This window comes from Rhipicephalus sanguineus, chromosome 6 (genome assembly GCF_013339695.2).
Source record: "Rhipicephalus sanguineus isolate Rsan-2018 chromosome 6, BIME_Rsan_1.4, whole genome shotgun sequence".
NCBI classification, from domain to species: Eukaryota; Metazoa; Arthropoda; class Arachnida; order Ixodida; family Ixodidae; genus Rhipicephalus; species Rhipicephalus sanguineus.
In genome coordinates, this window is record NC_051181.1 from 104806431 (window position 1) to 104831200 (window position 24770).

Sequence of the window (24770 nt, forward strand, 5' to 3'; positions counted from 1 at the left end):
TGGTTGTTATTTAATGTCATCCTTGCTACGTAGGTAGTTTTGAAAAGATATAAAACCTAGGGAAATCGTCGATGGCTCTAAATGTACACAACGGGCATGCACTTGTTCAACTCAGAACATGGTGAAGGTCTCAAAACAGTAGCGTTCTCGCCTAAATCTTGGCCAGAAAATGACTACTTCGTAGCGAAAAAGAGTGAATATTTGACTTTATTCTTTAACGTATCTGCCAACAGATCTGTTCAAGTTTCGTTTAATTTGCGCCTTACAAACGCTGCGCATCTCTTACGAATTGTATCAAACCGACAGACGACATCAGGTAAACACCATATGAGCTTTTGTAAACGTTGAATATTTTTTTTTTCGTTTTCCCATTGCGCAAAAATTATAAGAAGAGTTTCGGAACCATTCTAGTGTTTGTGTTTAGGAACAGATGTTTTGGCACAGCGTTTAACAAACTTCGCATCAGCCAAACACAGAACAATTTTGATTTACACAACGGGTGAAACAAGATAAACTGTGCAATGAGCAGTCACAATGTAATCTTTTAAAACACGTTTTCCACAACAATGTCGGCTATACATTTGGGACATTGGCTAACATCTGAGCGCGTTCTGCTCCCCTCGCGGTAATATTTGTCGGAAATCGGTTTGCTCCCGACTTTAATGATAATCCTACGCACTCGAACAGACGTGTGTATATATATAAACAGGCTTAAAAGTCTCTGTGCTTTGGTTTCTGGCAAATGCTATTTCAAAACTAAGACTTGCAACAAACGAGAGTTTCCCTACGATGCAAGAAGTCCATGCTATTCATGACGAGACAATTGCACAGTCCTAGCATTTTGTTCCACAGCACAAACTACATCAAGGAAAGAAAGATGAACTTGTGGTTATGCCGTGACGAGCGCCTTGTTGAAGCACCGCAACTTGGTAATAATGCAATGACTTTATGTACCGTGCACATCTCTGAAAGTGCTGGGGGAAGCTATGTGCGATGCTGAAACACCGCGCTGACGTCATCATATGCAAGTGATCTATACGACGATACGCAGACACTCTTTTTTTTTTTGGCAGCACAACAGTGTAGAAGCATACCGAGGAACTGTGCATAACTTTTAAGAGTTCATTTGGGGACAACACAAGGAGTGCACATACGTCAAAGCTTGTGAGTGCTACACAACTTTTCACTTGGACCTAAGTTTAGAACACCCCTTTTTCTTCGATAAACGCTTCCTCTGTAATGCATGGCCACGCCTTCTTTAAAATAGGTAAGCAGAACGGACTGTCACTTGAAGACCTTACTTTACAACAACCCAAAACGAGCCATAAGGTGTGCTGACATGTTCGTAATCTCCTTCCTAGAAAAGGCTTCTCCGCTTTGACACAATCTAAATGGCACACATATAATCGTTCAGTGCTGTGCTTGTTGAGTGCGCATTATAGTAGAAGTGAATTATTTTTCTCTCCATGATACGAACATTTGAATATTAACTATTTTCGACACAAAGCAACCGCAGTGGTGTAACCCCTACACGACTGTCTTGACATCGGAAACGGTTCGCCGCGGTGTGTGTTTGTGTTGACTAGCATACTTGATTGAGAGAGAACTCCTCAAATGCTTTATAATTCACTACCAAGCAAGCATGCCTTTGTGCTTCTTCGGTCAATTTAACTGTCTGCCTGCAGTGATGCATATTATAATCTAAGCAAACTTATATTGTACAGAATTAAGGTCATAATAGGCACCATCAATGTGCCTCTAAACGATCTGCACCCACTATATATGATCAAAATTATGTGCATATTCTGGATACACTGAGTGCAATGCCGGTATTTGTCGAGTAGAGGAATGCGCTGTTGACAATGTAAAAGTGACCTCACCGATTGCTGAGATTTTTCATTCGCTTCACAGCACTGCCTGTGAGGAGTAATCCACATTTAAGCATGTGTGTGTTCTGCTCTCTCTGATGGTTCTGTAATCTTCTTTTACTATTCCTGTATTATTTATTATCATTTTCATCTTTCGGTCAGCAAGGGGTAGTGAATCCCCCAGCAACCTGGCTATTTTCCAGTTTATGATATTCGCTCTAAAGGGCATAAAAATGAAAGGTGACTTTCGTTGTTGAGATACGATCATTCAACACTTTGGCCGTATCTGAACGGAACTGTTAAAATTAATTGTGTTTTTGTCAAAAGGTACAAACGCGTGCGCACCATTCCCGCTTTCTAGGCAGTCGCGTGGAGGCTGTTCGCAACGATTACACACTCTTGAGAGCTCATACTGCGAGCAATGACTGACCATATATACAACCAGCCGCACGACAAAAACAGAAGGGGCAGCTCAGTGAAACACAATAACCTATTTGTGGAGCCAGTTTGTACACCATTGTCCTCTAAACGTACCTACATTCGTTTCGAAATTTGGTCACGATTAAGCTAGTGGCCCAAACGAACATCTTTCAACGGTCAGTGCTGGCAATGAAAAAGCTACTCGCGATGTTCAATTAAAATCTAGGTAATATTTACTTTATCTATATTACCTATGACATGCTATTTAAAATGTGTGCAGTACGTGAATATTACACCATATACTTGTGCGATCAACCAATCGCAGTCACTCATTTTTTGTTACGAGGTGGGGTATTTACACTCCATCATCAAAATAAAATATTCCTCCCACAAACTAAATTTACCGCACAGCAATGCCTCATTACATAACAACATGCCTAATGTATACTGTTTTTTATTACTCACTAATGCTGTACGCGCAAAACTCAACTATGAGCAAGCATGATGATATAACTCTAACTTCGTGTACTTATTACGCGAAGGTTTAAACGATCGATCGACTATTATGAGATCCTGTATGCTTTCTCACCGGTTTATTAGCTTCGTGTGAGGCTAGGCGAAACTTCAGGACCATCCTTGTAAGAGCAAGCAAATTCATATTTACTGTATACAGGCGTTGCCTAACCTCTCTTTTTGCCTCAAACGCTATAAACGGTAAAATATTGGAAGGAGAAGTATTATCGCTATTTTTCATTACAATGACAGAAATTTTCAGTGGGTTTTAAACGCTTTCAGTGTAACGCAAGCGATGAACGTAAACAATAGTCGTGGAAAAAAAAGCCACCATAAGAAAAGCTGAGCTGACTATAGCTCTGATTGAAAGGTCTCGGTAAACAAATTGTTACGGCATTCGATCTTTTTAAATAAGCGCCGAGTGCATGGTAGTTTGTCAGTACTTATATTCTTAATTTTCTTAATTTCATATCTTGTATTGTATTTTGTTATATTTTTATATTCTGATTTTGTCACTGACAATTGTCACCCACTCCTACTTGGGCCCGGACAGGTCCTGCAGTATTTGTAAATAATTAAAAAAATAAGAAGAAGAGGGCATCTAGGGTGAAGAAATTATTCTGTTGATTCTTCCCTCGTCGAAATTCGCAGCTGATTTGATTGGCCTGCGTAACCATTAGAAACACTATAACAAGCCACTCCATTGCTTATTGCGCTGAATGATGAGCAAGAGGTACTTTTTTCAAATAAAAAGCTGTAATAGTGTACCTACCAAATTTTCGCAGTGATTCGAAGAAATTGTTTCACATACATCAGTGCAGCGCCTACAATTAAAATGGTGAAAACATTCCAGAACATACCATTATATATATACGCACAATTTTGCGTAAATATGGTCATAACGCTAATTACAGTATTTCTTATTTCTATAAGCGCCGTTCTAGATATTACGCTTACGCACCCATTTTATATGAGGGGCACTGTGCAGCGGTGGCAGCGAACAAAGCCACGTGCTTGCTTCTGCGCACTCATTGCGAAGCGACTTAGCCTTATTTTGCACCGTTGTTACGTGCATCGCTGTAGCTGTCTTGGAATCACAAGCGCTTGCCACGGTGTGCGATTCTACAATGCAGTTCACTGTGGCAACCGTTAAGCCGCAGTGTGTCGCGTATTGCGTTAAACCACAGGGCTATCCACGGCGTCCAGCGAGAAACCAAGTTCACCACGGATTCTCCTAAATTAACGTATTTTCCTTTCAGGAGATTACATGCTACATTACGCTGCTAGAACTAGCAAACTTTATAAAACGAATGGTCATGTATCCCATGATCTCTAACAGAAAACCGGTGCCACTACCGAATACACAGCATTTTAAGCAAAATGGCAGAGGACTAAGAACCGAAAAACCTCTAATATCAACTAGAAATCATACCAGCCATCTCAATGTGTCAATTGCGGGATAAACCGTTCACATTGCTTAACCACATGAACTTGCTTAAATCAAACATCGACAGCATCTCGCACCAGTTCGTGCCTTCATGCCACATATCGCAGAGGTATGCTCGCGTCGCAGAGGCGGCAAACAATTCCGTTCAACCATTTCAAAGGATCGTTTCTAGCCAACTGCATGAAAGTGTACAGTACATATGAGAACAGATTGGGTACACAACATTTAAATCTCCTGGTGAAACAGCACAACAAAATGATCGTGTCCTTCAGAGATCACAAAGAACAAAACTCATCTGGCGTTCAGTACGCTAGAAAAGCAATCAGCAAGCATCATTGTACCACACGGTGCTTTGATGAAGCTGGACTACTGCGTTGGAGCTGCAGCCCAGCAGCTAGCTGTTTGTCCATGCATATATGTTATATCTATACATCTATGTATAATAGCGCGCGCTTCTTTTTTGTTGTTCCAACTTTGGCCTCCAGCATCCTAGACAGTTCGCACTACAAAGTGTTATTCGCCCTTTCTTCATGCCACAATTCTGAAATCGCTGTTTCCGGACACACTGTAGACATAAATCTTGTTCCGACAGTTCTGGGCGGCAGCTGAGTGAACATCGACAAACTCGCCTTAAAATCGAGGGAATACAACGAGAAGCTGCTCAATAGCCACCACTTAGGAGAGGAAATTCACGAAATATTTGAGGAAAAGCGCGCGTCCGTGAGAGCATAGTTTCCTTGAGTTGTTGCCTCCAGCGTCCTACAAATCTTGTTGCGTACCGGATTCCCGTACTTCGCGTCAGTCGTAGAATGAAACGTAGGTGAGCTAACGTTTACGCGAAATTCACACTGCGTCGCAGCGTTACTCAGTTCCTATTATTAACTCTACTTTTTTATTCCGTCTCGTGCACCAGAATGTAGCTGATGCAGCTCGATGGCGCTCAGCCACTTGAACAGCCTGAGCAGTACTGGAACTTGAACATGAGTTTGTGTGCTTGTCTTACAAGACAGACAACCTCTTGCAACAACGTCTCCCTGTGGTTCTTTTATAATGCCCACTCGTTTCGCGCCATACGTCACTCAGAACTACCTGTGACGGCTTGTATCTGATCAGCTATCCGAAATTTCGCTGTATTCAAAAGAACCACCTTAAAACAGTGGTATCCACCATTAGGTATACCTTGGGCTTGAGAACACTTGCCTGTATTTCACGTGGCGCTCGTGGACTCGCTCGATAACTTCCCTATCTTTTGAAAAACCTGCAACGCGGTGCAGTAATATTGCGTGCAAAAAATATAAAAGTGTCGTTTACTCATTTGCTTCTACGTTCGGAATAGTGTTTTTCTAAGTTTTCTAAGTGAGAATAGTATATAGGCTATGTTTCTGTCCAATTCTGGCCAGACGTCAGCAATGTTCGGAGTTCCAGCAAATTCATACACAGGTCAGTATTCCCGGTAGCTAAAGAGTGCCCTCCTTTCGTGATAATATGCTGGCTGCCAATTACAGGAGAATGCATTTTCAGTCACTGGTTAGGTAGTTTTGATATTTGCGACTGGAGGACAACAGCATTCGCGCTCCTACAATATTGCACAGGGTCACGGTGATTCGAATTGACAGGATCAGAGCCTCCCAATTATCGGCCGTTTTTTCCTTTCATATATCGCTAGAGCTTGCCCAATTATAAGCGGCATCGTGTACACACCTACACAGCAAGGTCATGGTGGTTACTGAGATATGTCTAAAAACAGCTAACTCAATCTTAAACGTCCCGAAGGATTAAAAATTCGGCAGTGTACGATGCAAATATAACGACACCCTCTCTTACGCTTGCATCTTCATAGTATGACATACGTTTTGCAACTTATTGTTCCGTATTATTAAAGTAACCTATGCTGCTACGCTGCTTGCATGCAAAAAGCAGTGTTCGGTGATCACAACAGGCATGATGAGCATGTCAGAGTATCTAGAGGCGCACACTTTTTTATCTAGAGGCGCTAGGCAGAGCTACCGCGGCAGTTATCCCGTCACATATTTAATGTACGGTGATAACAAATGATCGGCCGTTTTTCAGCTATAGACTATGGTACAGTGTGGTGGTGTTTCTGGCCGAGTCTTTTGAGGGACAAAATTAGTTTTCAAAGTATACAGCGGCTTGTCACAAAGCACAGCTGGCGCTTTCGGCTTCATACCCGCTGTCTCTGGTGACACGTCACATGCACAGACATACACTAGTAGGGGGACATCGGCTCTGCTTTAGAAGAAAGGAGGCTTGTTTAGCATGAAACTCATGTTCTTTTTAAGTCGCATTTCTTTTGCTTTATATATACTGGTGTGGCTCGTTGTGCACTCTTATTGCAAGCCAACTTATCAAAACCTGTTTCGACTTTTCTGCACTCCTTATTATAAAATTTAGAGACTAGTAACTTTGGCACTTGAGCACAAATAAGTATATTGCAGCTAAAAAAAAGCGAGAGCGTTAGTAAGCTGTTGCAGCTCCAGCAAATGGCGCGTTACAATTGTTTTGTTACCACAAGCGTATCCCTAATGAGCCACGGCTATTTCGCAAATTACGTGATGTCAGACCTAGAACAACCTCCCCAGACCTAGAACATATACGAGTAGCCCGTACCCTTTTAATGAGTTAACACAACGTGCGATATGTACAACCTTAGTATCAGCCGTTGGTTTGCCCTACGGAGATTCACGATAGCGTGATGTGCCCCTATTCGCTAATGTGCATTGTAGACATTGTACTTGCCCTATATCATAAGCGCGAGACCATCTCTTCGTAATAATCATTGGTCTTGTGCGGCCATATTATACTATCTGCGTGTTCGAAAAATGCGATTGCCGGCGGTAGTTTTCACAGATTTCAAAGCCACTAGACCACCACATCTCGACGTAATATTGCCACTACACGATTCCAACAATACGCCGTCGCTCTTCGCACGCTGGACAGGCGTTCGGTTCACCGGCGACAAAGATATGCACCTTATACGACAGGTCAAGTGGCGTGTCGTTATATCGACAGGCACGCCACAATCAGAGTCACTGATAGCGCAAGTGCCAAGGGGAGCACGTGCGTGGTCCGCCGGCGATATCGAAAACAACCATCGGAGCAGCAAACGCCGACTTTCCGGCTTCCGCACGTTGCCAGAAGATGTAGCGCGTGCGCACTCCTCCACGCCGTAGTGGACACGTTACTAGTTCACGACGCCGGCGCGAAACTACATCGCGAACTATGTCGTAACTAACACTGCTCAAAGTTGTTGCTAGAAGCGGGCAGACATTCAGAAGACGCAGTAGCGTTGGTATAGTTGTCCACCAGCGAACATTTCTAGACGTCGGTGGGCGATTGCCGGGGCTTGGCGAACGGTGGTGGTCTCGCCGGCGCGAAACTACATCGCGAAATAGGTCGTAACTAACACTGAACAAAGTTGTTGCTAGAAGCGGGCAGACATTCAGAAGACGCAGTAGCGTTGGTATAGTTGTCCACCAGCGAACATTTCTAGACGTCGGTGGGCGATCGCCGGGGCTTGGCGAATGGTGGTGGCCTCGCCGGCGGTACGGGTCCGGGAAGGTGCTGCGGCCGGTGCACGCTGCAGTTGAGCTCGGGCAGGAACGGTGTCTGCCGCGCGGCGCACGTAGGGCTGTGTTCGAGCTCGCGAAGCGGCAGTGACAGGCTCCGTGACGCCTGGCCCGCTCGCCGAGAATGGCGCCGGCACAGGATCACCGTGATCACCACGCACAGAAGGACCACGCCGGCGCCGGCCCCGCAACCAGCCAGCAGCGGTAGGTTGCCTGCGAGTGTACAGGACGGGCGCGTGTTAATAAGAGAGTCATAACTTCCTTAGACCTAGAGATCGTTAAGGAGTATAGTTGCTCTTCAAGAGTACAGATTTTTGGGCTGGTACATTCTTGGTTCGGTACATTCAGTGAAACCATAGCTCGGACAACACAGGTACCAAGAAAGAGGACAGGATATCATGTCCTCTACTTGGTCCCTGTGTTTTCAGAGCTGTGGCTTCACTGAATTGCTCTACAAGTCAGTTCTTGTTACCGAATGGGCCGGTAGAAACGAGAAAAGCTAATTTATTGGCGATATATAGGGATTAAATCAATGAAGTGGCTGTTTGGGCGCACCGGTAAGGCATGACGAAACTTCGAGCGCGATACGAAACTACGACGGCGAAGAAGACTGGCGACACGCGTGCACTAACTTGCAACAGTATATTGTGAATGCTTTGCGGTTCTCAATAAAGTACTGCAAGCTAGCGCACATGTGTCTCCCGTCGTTTTCCCTGTCCTCGTCTTGCTGTGCGCTTAATGGCTTCGTGGGATGAGATGCTGATGGTGGCACCTACGCTTCCTTAGTGACAGTAGCCATGTCCTAGCTTTTCCGGTCGTAAAAACCGTCGATGATGACCAAGACACATGGGGTGAAAATATGACGGCGTTCGATGCACTTATGCTGAAGCTACGTCTTCGATATTCATGTCAGCTCGATGTATTAGAGTCCTACATCACGGGCCCTTTTCGCCGTCTAATACGACACATTCGTCTCGTTGAAATTTATGTATCTTTCGCAAACGCTGCCGAAAATATTCTGCATAAAGCGTTGCCACTCATTTACACATGCATGCAATTTTTTAAACAAAGAACTACTTCATAAAATCACTTCCAAGTCAATTTTTAAAAGCCTCATGCATACCACTGCCCGATATGCGACGTTTCCGACACACTAGCACACCTAATACTCGAGTGCCTGTGGCGTCACCAAGATGCCGATAGCAAGCCCGCAACGACATCACACTCATCAACCTCCTCGCTGAGACGTGGGAGGCCAAGATCTCCGCACGGGACCTAGACGACCATTGCGTACTCGTCGCCAGAGCCCATGAGGCGATCGTGGCCAGAGGCCTCCTGGACTGAGGGACCCTCCCATCTAGGGTGACCCCGAGCTTACGACCTCGGGAACACTGTTTTGGCAAATTAAAAGTTTATTTCATCATCATCATCATTATCATCATTATCATCATCATCATTTAAAAGCACCCCAACTGCGTACCCTGAGATTGAGGAGGCTATGGTGCGGAGTTTTCCTATAATGTGGGCCGCACGTAATTGGAACAGTATGCTTCGGTAGATTATTTACCGAAATGCAGTGCGACAAAAAGAATACAGCAATAAAAGCATACAGCAAGTCGTGTGTAAAGATAATATAACCGAGGTGTAAGAGTGTCCCCTCCATCTGCAGAAATTTGACCATTGCCTTCAAGCGCAAGCTGTTGGCTTGAGCAGGCATCCATTCGAGCACGGTAAAATTGAGAACAGTACGACCCGGCGTACGCATAAAGGTGGAAGGCTTTCCTTGGTGCGTCACAACCAGCAAATTAACAGTAGAGGACTCGCGTGCTTTGTATGTTGCATCGACACAAGCCAGCGTTATCTTCTCGGTCATACCGGAACGACATTAACGCTGATAGGTCTGGCTATTTATGTGTCGTCGTGTACTCATTACTTCATGTATGGAAACGTTTGCGTGAATTCATGAGTATAAAACCCTGTTGTGTCGGGGTAATGCAAACAAATGCAAGTCTTGGCGTATCAAAGAGATGTGGTGCGTTTCTGGGGTGTCATTGTACATATACCGGGCTGCTCTCCCATTCGTATACGCAATAGTAAGTATGTGCCTAAAGGACCCTCCATAATTCTTACGAGGATTTTACGGGTTCTCCTTCATTTGTTTATTCTAGGTACGTACACCACTGTCGCCGTAATCAAACACTGATTTCTCAGATGTCACCGCAGCCTGTGTGTTTTAGCTGTGTCCCGTATTTGCGCTATCCGCGAATGAAAATTTGGACCTGCGCAGTAACTCGATATTTCTAGCGGAAGATTTTCAGTGTACGCCGTAAGCGATTTAACGGCATATGCATTCGTAATGAATGTGGTTAACTGTTTAATAAGCTTAAGGAAGCGAAATATCGTAAAATTAGGGTCTCAGGGAAAAGACAAAACAATTCGAGACATTTTATTTAGGTCTGAATCGTCGAGTGCTCGCTGAAGCTGCTTTAAATAATTCCGATCCTTTGAGAGATATCTTGTCTGAAAACACCAAAGGTATCACGACGTTTTACGAACCACAGGTCTCCTCGATCTGGCTGCTCTTTCTGCGCTAGTTAACATAACTGCCGAGCCAGTGCCGCGCCAGTTCTTGCAGTGTGAGTCTATCAAGCGCTTTCGGTGCACTGGTCAAAACGAGGACAAACGTGCAAAGAAGGGTGGGCGTTCGTCTTATTGCGGCCCCCGTTTTGGTGTTGGCATTTGTCGTGTGCTTTGACAAGTGCATGGTATTGGTACATGGTATTACACTAGCTCAACACTGCAGTTATTAATGTGAGAACCGCGCTCGCCTATCATGGGAAACGCCGCTGTTTGGCCACGGAGCCGTCTGCTGCATAGCGCGCCAGCTGCCTTCCACTACTTGCACGAGAAGAGAACTCGCGGGAAAGCTAGTGCTGAAGTACACATGAACTCGAGCAGCACGAGGTCCAGTGGAGTGCCGAAGTGCAGGTGGCGCTAGTTGCACTGGCAACTCGAGTGCGAGAGTACTGCGTCGCGTGTACACTGGGGCAGATAGTGCAGACAAATCGAGGAGACTTCACGGTGCTGCGAAACGATGCGTTTACCATTTGAGAAACGTGCCCACTAGATGTCGTTAATTAAAGCACAATTTTACTTTTTTTCTTGTACGCTCGGTATACAGGTTTCAGCAATGTATATGAATCGTAAATCACGTATGGAAAATGTCGCTCCACTTTTGCTTGGAATCGGTTTCGCTCCCGCAATCATGTTGTGAGGGGCTTCAATACGTGCGTTGCGGCCGTATAGGCCACCTACGACTGTCGCTTATTTCGTAAGTGGCGCTTGGGCAGCAACACTTTCCGCAACACGCTCTGCTTTTGTCTGCGCACTTCCTCTTCACTTTCTGTTTTTCCCTCGCAGTGCCGTCAATCTAGGAGCAGCGATTTACAACAGAGTGGAGGGAACGGAGTTGCAAACTCTCGCAACAGAACCCAATGCCGACGCAAACAATTAGGGTGGCTCTGATAAGAGCCGTTGATGGGTGTTGCTGGCCCGAGGTACGCCTACTTAGAGCTGGTGTACTTGGTGACGGCCTTGGTGCCCTCGGACACCGCGTGCTTCGCCAACTCGCCGGGCAGCAGCAGGCGCACGGCAGTCTGGATCTCCCGGCTCGTGATGGTCGAGCGCTTGTTGTAGTGAGCAAGACGCGACGACTCCGCGGCGATACGCTCGAAGATATCGTTCACGAAGCTGTTCATGATGGACATGGCCTTGCTGGAGACTCCAGTGTCGGGGTGCACCTGCTTCAGCACCTTGTAAATGTAGATGGAGAAGCTCTCCTTCCTGCGGCGCTTCTTCTTCTTCTTATCCGTGGCGCGCACATTTTTCTGGGCCTTGCCGGCCTTCTTCACGGCTTTACCAGAGGGCTGCGGAGGCATCGCGACCGATATCCGCTATCCGCAACCGACAACTCACGGGAGCAGAATGCGACCCGAAAAAAAACGCGCGGCGCTTTTATTTGGGGGAGGGGTGTTCACGAGAGCAGCGGAAGGCGCGCGTCCCATTGGTTCGCGCGGCTTCTCCCTCTCGCACCCTCCTTCGGCGCCGCTCGACGATGGCGGGTACGACCGACGATGGTGGTAGTAGTAGTCGAGCGCAGCTCTCAGTAGTACGAACAGCTCTTTCTTTCCTCGTCTTCGTTTCAAACCGAAAGCACCACCATGTCCGGACGTGGCAAAGGCGGCAAGGCGAAGGGCAAGAGCAAGACCCGTTCCAGCCGCGCGGGGCTCCAGTTCCCCGTGGGCCGTATCCACCGCCTCCTGCGCAAGGGCAACTACGCTGAGCGCGTCGGAGCGGGCGCCCCAGTCTACCTGGCTGCCGTGCTCGAGTACCTCGCCGCCGAGGTGCTCGAGCTGGCGGGCAACGCCGCTCGTGACAACAAGAAGACCAGGATCATCCCCCGTCACTTGCAGCTCGCCATCCGCAACGACGAGGAGCTCAACAAGCTGCTTTCCGGCGTCACCATCGCGCAGGGCGGCGTGCTGCCTAACATTCAGGCCGTGCTCCTCCCAAAGAAGACGGAGAAGAAGGCGTAAGCGGGCACTTGCGAGGCTACCGGTCGGTCAGCAGATAACACTCCTACTCTTCCTGCTCTCACCCATACATTACAAAAATGATTCCATAACTGTATAAAACTCGATTTCAAACGGCCCATCGCTTATATATATACGTGTTTGTGTGTGTGTGTGTGTGTGTGTGTGTGTGTGTGTGTGTGTGTGTGTGTGTGTGTGTGTGTGTGTGTGTGTGTGTGTGTGTGTGTGTGTGTGTGTGTGTGTGTGTGTGTGTGTGTGTGTGTGTGTGTGTGTGTGTGTGTGTGTGTGTGTGTGTGTGTGTGTGTGTGTGTGTGTAAGCCGATCGTATGCTTGTCAGAACATAAAGCAAGTACTCGAAATTCTAATGCAAGAGAAATAGGCACTGATAGCGTTATTATATATCCAGACACTGCCGCCACTCTGGGCCCTTCGTGTATACATATGTTTCTTTCAGTATATGTGAGCGTAGGGCTGGCATAGAATTTATCGCCTTTTCCTGCATATATATTCCGATAAAGAAAACAACCTATATATATAGTGGTAGCTCTCCCGTAAAAAGGAGCAAGAAAGAAAGAGAGCTGCCATAAAGAAAGCACGCCACGTCGAGAATACAGCTTTGAAATTCCCAGGTAAATTATTGAAGCAGGCGTCAGTACTTGCAGTAGCCTCGAAATTAGATAGCTCGTATAAAGCGAGATTCCCGGGAAGTGCATTAGCTTCGCTTCATCACTCACGTGCCGACTTGGGCCGCCGGTGCGGCGCGTATCGGTCGGGCTTACCGCGGCTCGCTCCTGCTTGAAGTCCACGGCGGCGCGGCGCCGATAGACATAATTATGCGCATCGGTTGTTGGCGCTGCGCATTTTGGGGCTCGCTATACAAGCCCTGCCAAAGAGGCTCGCTCACTTCGATCAGGCAGCGGCGGACTACACGGAGGGAAAGCGAGGCCAGGTGGGAAAAAAAAGGGATAGGTTTTTGGGGAAAGCGTGATCTTGACTCCCCGCGGAGCAATTTATCACGGGTTTACGACGTTAGCCGAGGTTTACCGGGAGAGCGATGAGCGGGTCTTCCCGAAACGGGAGCGCTGCACTGTGGCAGTGTCGGAGCTAAAGCGACTAGGTACGGATTTATGGAAGCCTGCGTTTTTGGATACTGACCGGCTCGAAGGCAACAGCTGATTATACCGCGAGGAGCGGAGTTGGAAATTTTTCAACGTAAAGCATTGCAGCACTGCGTTCTTTGTAGTATCTTCTCATTGCATGAAGTCATTTACACTATAGGCTGCCATTTCTCTCTATCTTCCTGCCACAATGCATTGTCGGTGTCGATGCATATTGACCCGCTTAATGCCAGCCTAATGGACTAAAACGCACGGCGGTATCTGAGTTGAAAGAAAAAGCCTCCTCTCTCTGGCCAGCATAGTGATTAGAAAAAAAGCATCTCTATGAGTGCAAATCACCCTAAGCACTTTGTTTTAAAGCTGAAACCGCACCACAGTTTCAGAAGTGCCAGGAAGCGCTCTACTTTGAGTGCACGTCATTAAGATGTCACTTGCACTTTGTAGGATGAAAAGAAAGAAAGAAAGAAAGAAAGAAAGAAAGAAAGAAAGAAAGAAAGAAAGAAAGAAAGAAAGAAAGAAAGAAAGAAAGAAAGAAAGAAAGAAAGAAAGAAAGAAAGAAAGAAAGAAAGAAAGAAAGAAAGAAAGAAAGAAAGAAAGGACGTCACACACCTCCAAAGTTCATAATAGCATTAGGTCAGGGGCGTAGCCAGAAATTTTTTTCGGGGGGGGGTTGAACCATACTTTATGCATGTTCGTGCGTGCGTTTGTATGTGTGAGTGTATATATACACAAGCAAAACTGAAAAATTTCGGGGGGGGGTTTGAACCCCCCCCAACCCCCCCCCCTTGGCTACGCCCCTGCATTAGGTCATGGAAATAGAACATTGCTGTCACACGGGTGCTTGAACATCCATGTGATAAGGGTGTTTTGAATTCAACACCGTTGCTTTGGTTGGGTGTTACTGCGCTCCCTTTGCTGTGGACTTACACTATAAGCTTTACCACCCTTTTGGGTGCCCATATTTTAGAGTTTAATAACGTCGAGAAGCAACGAGATCGTCCATAGTAGGTGAAGGCGCAGAAAGTACGCTCCCATGCGATAGCCATTTCATGCGCAGTTTTACCTAATTAGGGACTACACGATCCCGAATTCTTGGATATCGAGTAGGTGTGGTGTATGCGATGTTTTGCCGGTATGATAGATCTTTCTACTCACACTTATCTTCATCGCTGAAGTCTTCGCCGCTACAGTTGGGCAGTCCATCGCATACTAAAGATCTATCGATGCAGTACTCTCTCGTTTCGGTACAACTCCGAGATTCCGAGTTCATGCAGTACTGGCTCTTGGGACAGGTGTACTCCTTACAGACGTCTGCAAATACAGAGAACAAGAACATAAGCAGCCATACTTGTTGTTCATTTGGCGGTTCAGGAACGCTGCTTGCCTTCGTGAATATCAACAGTGACAAGAGTAGATGCTTTCCCTACTGTTTCCCGACAACAGACAAAAATATAACTGTTTGCTAATGAAAGATTCCGCGCACTATTCCGGTATGTTGAAACGCAATCGAGAAGTCAGAAAGCAGAGTAGGTTTTCGCGAGTGACTGCTCGGGAGCACGGGCTCCGGCAGATAATTATGTGGTTGCCAAACGCAGTTGAGGCCTCTGCGCGAAAGCAGAGATCATGCTAGCAATGCGGGTACTCGAGAGAACAAAAACGAAAGAATGCCTTGTTTTTTATAGCCGTTACCTATTCCTATTAGAATTGTACATTTATGCTCACGGCAGGTTTCCGTATAGAGCTGTTTATACTTTTTAAGCGGGTCTGTTTTACAGTAAAAACCCAAAAATATTATAGCAACAATGACGGCATTGGGAACAACAGCGAGCACATTCCTCTCTTATCGGAATGATTCCCAATTCATACAAACCTGTAACGCACTGTCACCACTCGGACAACCTCAAGCGGTGTTTGAGCAAATCTGCGTCATCATATCATATATACTCGTTCAGTTCGGATGAACCGCTTCGTTTTTCCGCTGTTGTCACTCAGATCACGTAGTGCAGTGCCCATTATTCTCGAATTTACGACACTCAGTGTTTCCGGAGCAATACCCGGTTTCTGAGTGTCACCTATTATGCACGAGACTGGGTGCCGCTGGAGAAACATGCAGGCTTCCAGATTACCTTCACACTGCGCTCAAGCATACCAGACTGGAATTATTATTGTATGCTAATTTTGAGTTCATTGTACCCTCTGCAACACTACAGTGAATAATCTCAGTGCTCGGCGCAATATGACCTCCACAACAAAACTTCTCAAAAGCAACATCGTTGGCCCTGCAAAGACATGTCCTCTTGTCAAAATGTTGACTGAAGCGACACTTCCTGCTCAGGCATTCGAAATCGCTCGTTCTGTAGTTTACATGTGCTAAACGACCATATAACTCGATCTAACGAAGTGTTTGAAACGCTCGAATTATTTCGTTAAATCTTGAATTTCATAAAATTTAGAAAGGAATTTTTTCGGCTCTTCGAGATCTAAAGTTGTAAGGTAGCGACAACAAAAAGCTACCAGTCCATTGTTCTTGCCACCAATCTACCCCTGCGCATGTGAAAAGTCCCTGAGGGCGGCCGGAGGGCGGCCCTGAAATGGAGCCCCTCATGTCGTCCGGACATAGGGGGCACCATGTCTGGGCGATGCAGGCCAGAAAGACGGCTTCGTGAAGCAATGACGGCCGAACGGTATGCGGAGATGCGGAGAACGAATGAAGTGATTGTGCGAGCAGGCCGAGCCAGAAATTTGCAAGTAGGCGATCAATGCGATTAAATCACGAAACCAACCACCGCCGCCCGTATACCACCACTCTAGACATAAGAGCGCTACCCACTGCTGAGTCCATTGTTTCGTGCATCTATGGACGCGGCGTGCAGCCATGTTTTAATGCAACAGCGTTAGAGCGCACGCTCGTAGAAAGACTAATCTGTGCAAAACTGGAAGGAAAGCGCCGCTTTCTTATTCAGGTATTTCTGGAAAAACCTCAATAAATTGGGTGGCGGCCAAGCCAGTTCGTTAATTCGGGTTGATGAAAACAGTGAGCCTCATGGGTATTTGCTGGGAATCGAAATTTCTTCATTAGATCGGGACCTTCGTAAAATCGAGTTTCGTTAGATAGAGTTTTACCTGTATTTCATAAAATACGTTCGTTACAGCATATTAAGGGAACGTGCTTACACAGTGCTCCATAATGTAGTATTTTGTCGAATGCTATCAGTGGAACGCCATGCTTCAAAAAGTGTTTGTCAACACTGGTAACGTTATGTTTGCTGAAGTGAAGTGTTAGGGCCATTAAAACTATACAAAACGGTCCTATGACTCATAAAATATTGAAAATTAAGGGGTTCAAGATATTGCAGGCTCTGCTAATATACTGACCTTTTGGTTGAAACGTTACGGCCGTCCACACAAGCTTGAAGCCAATTATCTGGCCCGGCTGCTTGATAGGAGAAGCCACGGTTGTTCGTAATCTGAAAGAAATCGCACTGTCAGGTATTGCACACGTGTGAAAATTTCTCACTTATAAGGCGCAGTTGTATATACGGTAAATATAAGACTGTAAGTTGTTAGCCCCATCTAAATGACTGGTGTTGGGAATACGCTGCGTCTACGAATTAGAGAGACACAATATGCAGGCCAGAATATCAACCTTTAGTGCGAATAAAAGAAAAAGCACGCAGCAACTTCTAAGGAGGGATTGTCCAAGAGACCTAATTCTATAGTGAAAGTCCTCGTGTGTCCATCCATTCATCCACTCGAACACGATGCACCAACAACAAGACTATGGCAGTGACGACGGAATGACAACCACGGCGGCGCCACAATGAAACTTTCTCGATCAAGGAATTACGAGGAAAAATATAGGGACTGTTTGATAACATTCTTATCTTCGTGGAAAAGGCAGGGTTTACACAAGTGCGCGCATCAAATTTTCTATGATTTACATCACGTGAAGTTGCATCGTTGGTACTGAAGAAAACTATTTGTAATACGTGGTAGAGAGGTTTTAAAGATTTTTCCTTTTTAAATTATTTGAGAATATTGTTTGTTTCACCGAAAAAAAAATTTGTTCTCAGCGGCAAAGTGAGCGGCTGCCGCCGCTCACTTCGCCGCATCATCAGCTACGCTGTATGATGTAGGGTTAAAACCCACTTGTCTGTACTACAGTGATTTGTGCTTGCCGAAGGGTAACAACTTGGAGCACACGATTTCTAATCATTAATCGACAGGCATGTGTGTTTCTACGTGTTTGTTCCTGTTTGGGCGTCTTCTGCACAGTGTGTTGTTAGTTATCTGAACTCCTGTACAAAACATTGGTGTTTGCGGGAGCTTTGTTTGCTTTTGTGTGTTGCGACGTTTTTCGTGATTACATTTTGTTTATCCCACAGCAAGATGGAGTAGCGGGTGTCACGTAAAGGCGTTATTCTCTACTACAGAGGATTTCATTTTAAATAGAAAGGTGTCGTCGCCATTCTGGGCTTTTACACGAATTTGTTTTGTAGGTCGTCACTAAGTAAAATTTACACATTCACGAAGCACGGAATGCGTCTACAGGTGTGTTTTCCGGTGTGAAAGCGTACTGCTGCATTGTTCCTTTTGTTGTTACGCGCACAAATTGACAACGTTAGCAGCCTAAAATGGATGTATTTAAACGCATTCAATAATAATTTCGAGTCTTATTTTATTACGAAGAAAGCAGATAATGTCAGTGTACATTGCAAAAAAAAAGCAATTTAAAAAAAGCCATAGCAACATTCTGACTCACCTGACAAGAATTCTGTTCCTCTTGGACAGCTCAGTTTTCTCATCAGTGTTCTTGTAGTACTTGAGATCGCCGCAATAGCGTTTGAGCTGCACAGGATTCACCTTCAAGTTCGAGTAACCGTCGAAAATGGCAAGCTCCGCTTCGCCACAGTTCGCTGCGGAATTAGAAAGATAACACCTTTGATGAATAACTCAGCAACTGAGACATGCAGATTTTGTGTTCCTATCGTGAGAAACTCATTTTCACCAGCTTAAACGACATGGGATTTCCTTGTGGAAGTTGTAAATGAAAGTCAATTTCTTTTGTTAAAGCGATGAGTGGAAGTATTTAATTATACTGGAAAAACTGTTTCCGGGAGCCGATGTGTTTAGTTTACTTCAGCACGAATCAGAAAAAAAAACGGTAAAAAATTAACTGAAGGAATGTGTGGCGTCCGGACAAAAAGACTTTGATATTTGCGTAAATATGAACAAATAAAATTGTACTAGCATAATGTCTTGCATTTCCTCTATAAAAATTCTTAATTTTTTATTAAAAAATTTTGTGAACATCAAATGGACTTTTTACTTTTTCTATTACGTGGAAGCAAATTGAACACACTCCTTATGCTACAGTCCCTTCAGTCCAATATAAGCTTGGTTTCCGAGTCGATCCTTACATTCTCTCCTTGAAGGTCGCAAAACTCAACTCATTGGAAGGGATTTTGTCGTGCTAACGCCAACTCTTCGCCCCAATAATACGGAAGCGCTCTAACTACGTCAGATAAATTTTAACTTTATTACACTGTATATGTCGTCAGGAGCGTAACTTTTCTGTCCCAATGTTGTTAATAAAATTGCTGCCTTCACGCGCTTGTTGTGCCAACATGGGCGACTTGCTCTTTTGATATCGCCGTATTTGCACAGCGCAAATGAAACGAGGACATATGACATGACACAAGAGATACGCTCTATTCAACTAAACTGCTTTTTTTTAACTGTCTCGCTGTCTCCAAACATTGTGAGCGACTCACCCGTGAAATTACAAAGGCTGATAAGATACAGCAGCTGGGTGGGCATTGCACCAGCTTGCTGTCCATTTTCCTCAACAAAAAAGAGGAGTATCTGACTGTGATGCTATATGAAGTGTGATGTCATGCACATGTTTTCTATACTCTTGTCGCGTCCATATCTCGTGCATATATTTCTATCTGTTTCACCAATAATGTCTAGTTGATGTCAGCGCCTGCTTTGTCCCCGTTCCATTTGCGCGTTACAATCATGTTGATAGTGCTCTTTTACCTATTAGTTATCTTGAACATCGCTAGAGTCTTTATGGGGCAGATGTATTTATGCACAATGGGTTTCACTTTGCTTCCTAGCATTTTACATCATTTAAAGAATAATAATAAGTGTATGGGTTTAACGTCCCGAAACCACGACATCAATATGAGGGAAGCCGTAATGGAGGGCTCCGGAAATTTTGACTGACTGGGGTTCTTTAACATGCACCTAAACCTAAGTACACGGTCTTCAAGCATGTTCGCCTCTAGTAAAAGAAGGGAGTCAGGTAAATGATATTCCATGAAACGTGAATTATGACCTCAAATCTTGTTTTTTACGGGATTTTCTCGTGTGACTTACCAATGCTGCCCTTTAGCTGGAGCTCTAGGACGCGGATATAAATGTGCTTGTCATAGTCGACACGTATGAGCCAGTTGCAGTCGACGTCCTTGGGGAAGGTCTCCGGGTAACCCGGAGACACCAGGTCACCGCCCACGCCAGTCAGCGTGCCGCCACAACCGGTCACGTTTCGCGTGGATTGAGGCGGGTGAATGAAACCTGTGACAAAGTGAAGCGCACATTCTTTTGTAGCGGATGAACAAAAGAAAAAAGGGAGCGAATCCAGAGACCTTTTACGCTGTCATAATTCGCAACACAAGTTTTCAGGCAATGGTGACATATATGTGTGTGTGTGTGTGTGTGTGTGTGTGTGTGTGTGTGTGTGTGTGTGTGTGTGTGTGTGTGTGTGTGTGTGTGTGTGTGTGTGTGTGTGTGTGTGTGTGTGTGTGTGTGTGTGTGTGTGTGTGTGTGTGCGCGCGCGCGCGCGTGTGTGTGTGTGTGTGTGCGCGCGCGCGCGCGTGTGTGTGTGTGTGTGTGTGTGTGTGTGTGTGTGTGTGTGTGTGTGTGTGTGTGTGTGTGTGTGTGTGTGTGTGTGTGTGTGTGTGTGTGTGTGTGTGTGCGCGTGTGTGTGTGTGTCAGTGAGCACTTGCGGACGAGCACCTTCGTGAATTGGGCCCGTGTTAGTCATCGTAATTGTACCCTCAATGTCACTTTACACAATAAAAAGGTTCGTGAGGTACCTTAATTCACCCAACTCGATGGGAATGAGAGATAGACTAAACAAGTGAGCAGAGAAACTGTAACACGTTCGGACTAATTACAAGCGCTGCAAGTGCTCACTGAGGTCTCATTTCTTTCTTATTGTTATGTGTTGATGACTTTCCCAGTTTGGTGAGTTCGTAGGCTGGTAATTTGGACGCACGCATCAGTTTGAGGACTTCGTAATGCTGGCGATGTTGTTAGTTAACTGTACCAGGCACCTTTTTTTATACATGGTGAAAATACGGGACACACAAGGTTACAGCTAATGTGTGGGCAGAGTTTACATTGTTTCGCGCAATTGCTGCTTCTTTGCTCCTTTGTGCTGTGCCTACGTTTTGCCAACTGCGAAATTTAGCCCCTTGCTGTGCAGGCCTGCAAATTTCACCGTAATTAAGCATACTAAACAATGTGAAACCACTATAGAAAGGGACTTTGCAAAGTTAAATACACTGGGTTAAGATACAAAGCTGGGCGTGTAGCTATGTATGGAGGCTTGTGCAGCACTCACAAAAAATACGAGACACAAGAAGTGCACACGACAGCTTATGTCGTGTGCACTTCTTGTCTCCCATCTTTTTTTTCTGAGTTAAATACACGGGGTTCAAATACTAGTTCTTGTAATCAATTGCTTTAGTAGATTGCCTAAACCTCTATATTCGAGCAAGGTCTCAAACGGGCTTGTCATAAGCAGGCAATAAATACTTGTAGCTTAATTACAAGAAAATAAACTTCTTTTTATAGAGCTGCTCAATAAAAAATTCACAGGAAATAGGTTTTTCATTCTGCAGGGTCACACATGCCTTGTATGTTTCAATCATTTTGTAGATTACTATATTTCATGGCTGACATTATTTTTACTTATTTTTACGGATTACTTCTTCGAAGTCGTCAAGTGTACTGTATGGCGCTTATTAAATGAGCATTGTGCGGGAATGAAAGAGCCATCGCTACAATTTCGTCATCGAAACGAAGTAGATTGGCCTTGCTGTGCCGGCCATTGCGATACAAATAAATAATTTTTGTTCGAAGGCACCTGTCACGAATAATGATTTAAGATCAGAAGTATCGTCTGTGCGGCATGTGCCTAGATGGCGTTCGTGTGGCGATTGCGAATGGAAATACGGTTTTCTTGTAATATAACACATCCACTGCAGGGCTGATAGTAAACATTACCAAAGAGGAATCTGATCAGGTGGATTTATTGCATGTAAGCCTTAATCAAGAAAATTTACCTCTATTGTGAGCACACCACATAAGAATGCTGATGTGTTACATCAGCACATACTAACAAACCCCTAATTGTTCATAGGTTTTCATATTCTGCTTATTTGATATCCTTTGTTTGTTTGTTTACTGGGTGGTTTTCTTTTAGCGATAATATATTTATTGACAATTACGTCCATGCTTTATTAGATTTTATGATCATTACCAATGCACAAGTGACCTATGTGTTAAATGCACTTTTGTGTGCACTTTTTGAGTGCTTATCTTTAGAAGGACAGCACTCAAATTATAAATACCAGTTGCACCGTGGATACGATATGCACGGCATAAATGTTTCAAGTGACACATGATGCCGTAGTAATAATTTTAGCCATGAAATGATGTTTTAGGCGTCGTATCATGCAACCAAGCCCCTTGACGACGTGCTCAAGTCCGCAGATTGTCATCTCATAACTATTTTGAGGAGCCGCTCCTGATGGAAGCAAAACGAAAAGTGCTCCAGTGCGAAGTCATAGAAATCGCCAAGTTGGAGCGGACAAACATTAAGCTGCACTAAAATTGCAACAACATTATTCGTGATTGTGACAGCAGGCACAAAACGCGAGTGCAATGTAGATACTTGGCTCAAAGAGGCGGGCATTTCTGCGCACATCAATGAATCGTGACTGTGTGAGTCGATTGTTTTTTCTCTCGTAATGCTTCTTTCGTGTTTTCATAAACGCGCACGCATAAAGTGCAATGTAATGAGCGATTTGTCAACCTAGTAAATATATCGAGATGGCGAGTCGGATAAAACAATACAGAATTATACCGAAATTTCTCGAAAAAGCAATTTATATTGCATTGTACTTGCTTCTAGAAATATCTCATTCATATTCAATGTAATCTCTCAAACTACTGTCCATGCATTTCTTTAAGGGAAGCAACAAGATTTCTTCGTTCCGAGAACACGAGTTGAAACTCTGGTATAGAAGAGTACGAATACTTAGCGTAAAAAAGATGAAACGAACTTGGTTTTGCTTCCTTTTTTCTTCGTTTCTCGGTCACAGCGTGAACATTTGGTTTTTTCTTGCGCTTCCCATACACAGTGATCTGCGTATTTGTTCGGCAGCAAATACAATTTATTTCGCAAAATGTATAATCCATCCGCAATGAATTACTTTCGCTCTTACGTTACCACGACACACCGTCTTCGCGAAGTGTCTTAATGCTGTGGCAATTTTTCACGCGGAGCATCGCGACAGCGCATTTGAGAAACGGCGGAGCACGTTCTCGAAAACTCCTTTCTGCGTCGAGACAAAGCGCAGATTATTTAGTGTTCTGTACGGAATGAAAAAAAAATGCCGTCGCGTCGGGGGAGAACCTTTCATTTTGCGAAAGTTTCATTGCAGACATAAAATAGGTGACATCTGTTACTTCAATGAAACGACAAAGGTTATTACCATCCAGAATTGATGGCTAGCGCAGCCGGTACTTCCTTGTGCTACGTCGCGAGAAAGACCTCATTTTCGTTCTCCAAAAGCGAGGAATGTCGCAAGGCAAAGGTCGCGGAACAACGAGTAATGCTAGCTCTTAACGCGGTGCCCATCATCATAATCAATATTCCCCTTGATGACCTTCGCAACAACGAATTTTTTAAAACTTTATTCTTCTGTCGTTCGACACCTCTCCTTGCGTAAATGTCAGTACAGCAGGCAAAAATAATGTGCCGGCGGCTTACTTATTGATTTATTTGTTTGTCGCAGTGCGTCTATGTTCGCACTTTGAAGTTTATTTCGTTTCGTGCACTTCTTTATGGCGGTTTCTTATGAAACCTCTCATCTACCTGAATACGCGGCTGGCTTGGATTGACACTGTTCCTCGGATACATTTTTAGTCTTCGTTTTGACTTCTCCAAACACTGAAGCCCTTTTGTTCAGACGGCATTCAGATTGCTGACTTCGCGAATGGTGAGAAAGTGATATGGCGCGAGATGAAGAATACCGCACGGGGTGTTTCGCTTGTTTTCCCTGTTTCTTGCGCTTCTTGCAGCTGTTCCAGCGCGGCGCTCGTGACATAACGTCTTTTCGCAAGCTCTCCCTTATTTAGAGAATGAGAGATAATTTGGTCGCTCTCACCGACTTTATCATTTTTGGTGCCCCTGATTTATAAACTTGTGTGCCATTGTCTTAGCTATAGTTTAGTGGTCATAAATTACAACTCTGACCTCAATAACTTACTGCTGTAACTCTCTAAGGCGGATTTACATTGCGTTTTTTTTTTTCACTTTTAACAAAAAAAGCATGAATGCAATCATCCTCTTGCAATAACGAAGGTCCTCTTCACAGAAGGCTCTCAACTTTCTAAATCTTATTGCTTTTTCTATATCGGAAGCTGCTCCTCAGGTTTATTAAATCCTGTTCAAAGGAAAGCGTGAACATTTTAATATTAAAAATAAGGTTCTTCATCATTTATAATGGCGGTGTGCATAAAGGGTGAAAACCTCTGGAAAGTCCAGGCCGAGTATATCCGTTATTATCCATGTAAATAGCACCAGGTTTATTAAACCCTGCCCTAAGGAAAGCGTGTATATTTTAATATTAAAAAATGGCTTCTTCATAATGGCGGTGTGCTTAAAAGGTGAGAACCTCTGGACCGTCCAGGCCAAGTATATTCGTTACTATACATGCAAAGACGAAGTGCCTTGTATGTGCTGCGGCATGTTAAGGCAAGAGCTTTCGTATTAACAAGGTACTGAAACGAATACCTTATTCAAGCGTTCGGCCATCCTTATTGCTGCGTCTCTTCATGTTGGGCGTTCAGCGACGTCGAAGGTAAAGGTCATGCTTTGAACACTGAATCTGCAGATTGTTAGCTATGTCAAATAATAGATGGAT

At 44.7% G+C, this 24770-nt stretch overlaps 3 protein-coding genes across 3 annotated transcripts in view; 1 reads left to right on the top strand and 2 right to left on the bottom strand.

Annotated features, from left to right (window-relative positions):
• Positions 1-183: 183 nt before the first annotated feature.
• LOC119396086 (cubilin) overlaps positions 184-24770 on the bottom strand; it is a 31143-nt gene continuing 6556 nt past the window's right edge. Inside the window, exons 3-7 of the mRNA XM_037663169.1 lie at positions 19930-20127; positions 18308-18461; positions 16921-17012; positions 14701-14856; positions 184-8048 (exon numbers count right to left, since the gene is read on the bottom strand). Of these exons, the coding sequence (XP_037519097.1) occupies positions 7756-8048; positions 14701-14856; positions 16921-17012; positions 18308-18461; positions 19930-20127 (893 nt within the window). The 3' untranslated portion in view covers positions 184-7755. The remainder of the gene's footprint in view (positions 8049-14700; positions 14857-16920; positions 17013-18307; positions 18462-19929; positions 20128-24770) is intronic.
• Positions 11389-11835, bottom strand: LOC119396085 (histone H2B). The gene has a single exon (XM_037663168.2). It carries the CDS (start codon positions 11771-11773, stop codon positions 11399-11401), a length of 375 nt encoding a protein of 124 aa, XP_037519096.1. The 5' UTR covers positions 11774-11835; the 3' UTR covers positions 11389-11398.
• LOC119396084 (histone H2A) lies at positions 12031-12433 on the top strand. Its single transcript, XM_037663167.2, has one exon. The coding sequence runs from the start codon at positions 12056-12058 to the stop codon at positions 12428-12430; it is 375 nt and encodes a 124-aa protein (XP_037519095.1). The 5' UTR covers positions 12031-12055; the 3' UTR covers positions 12431-12433.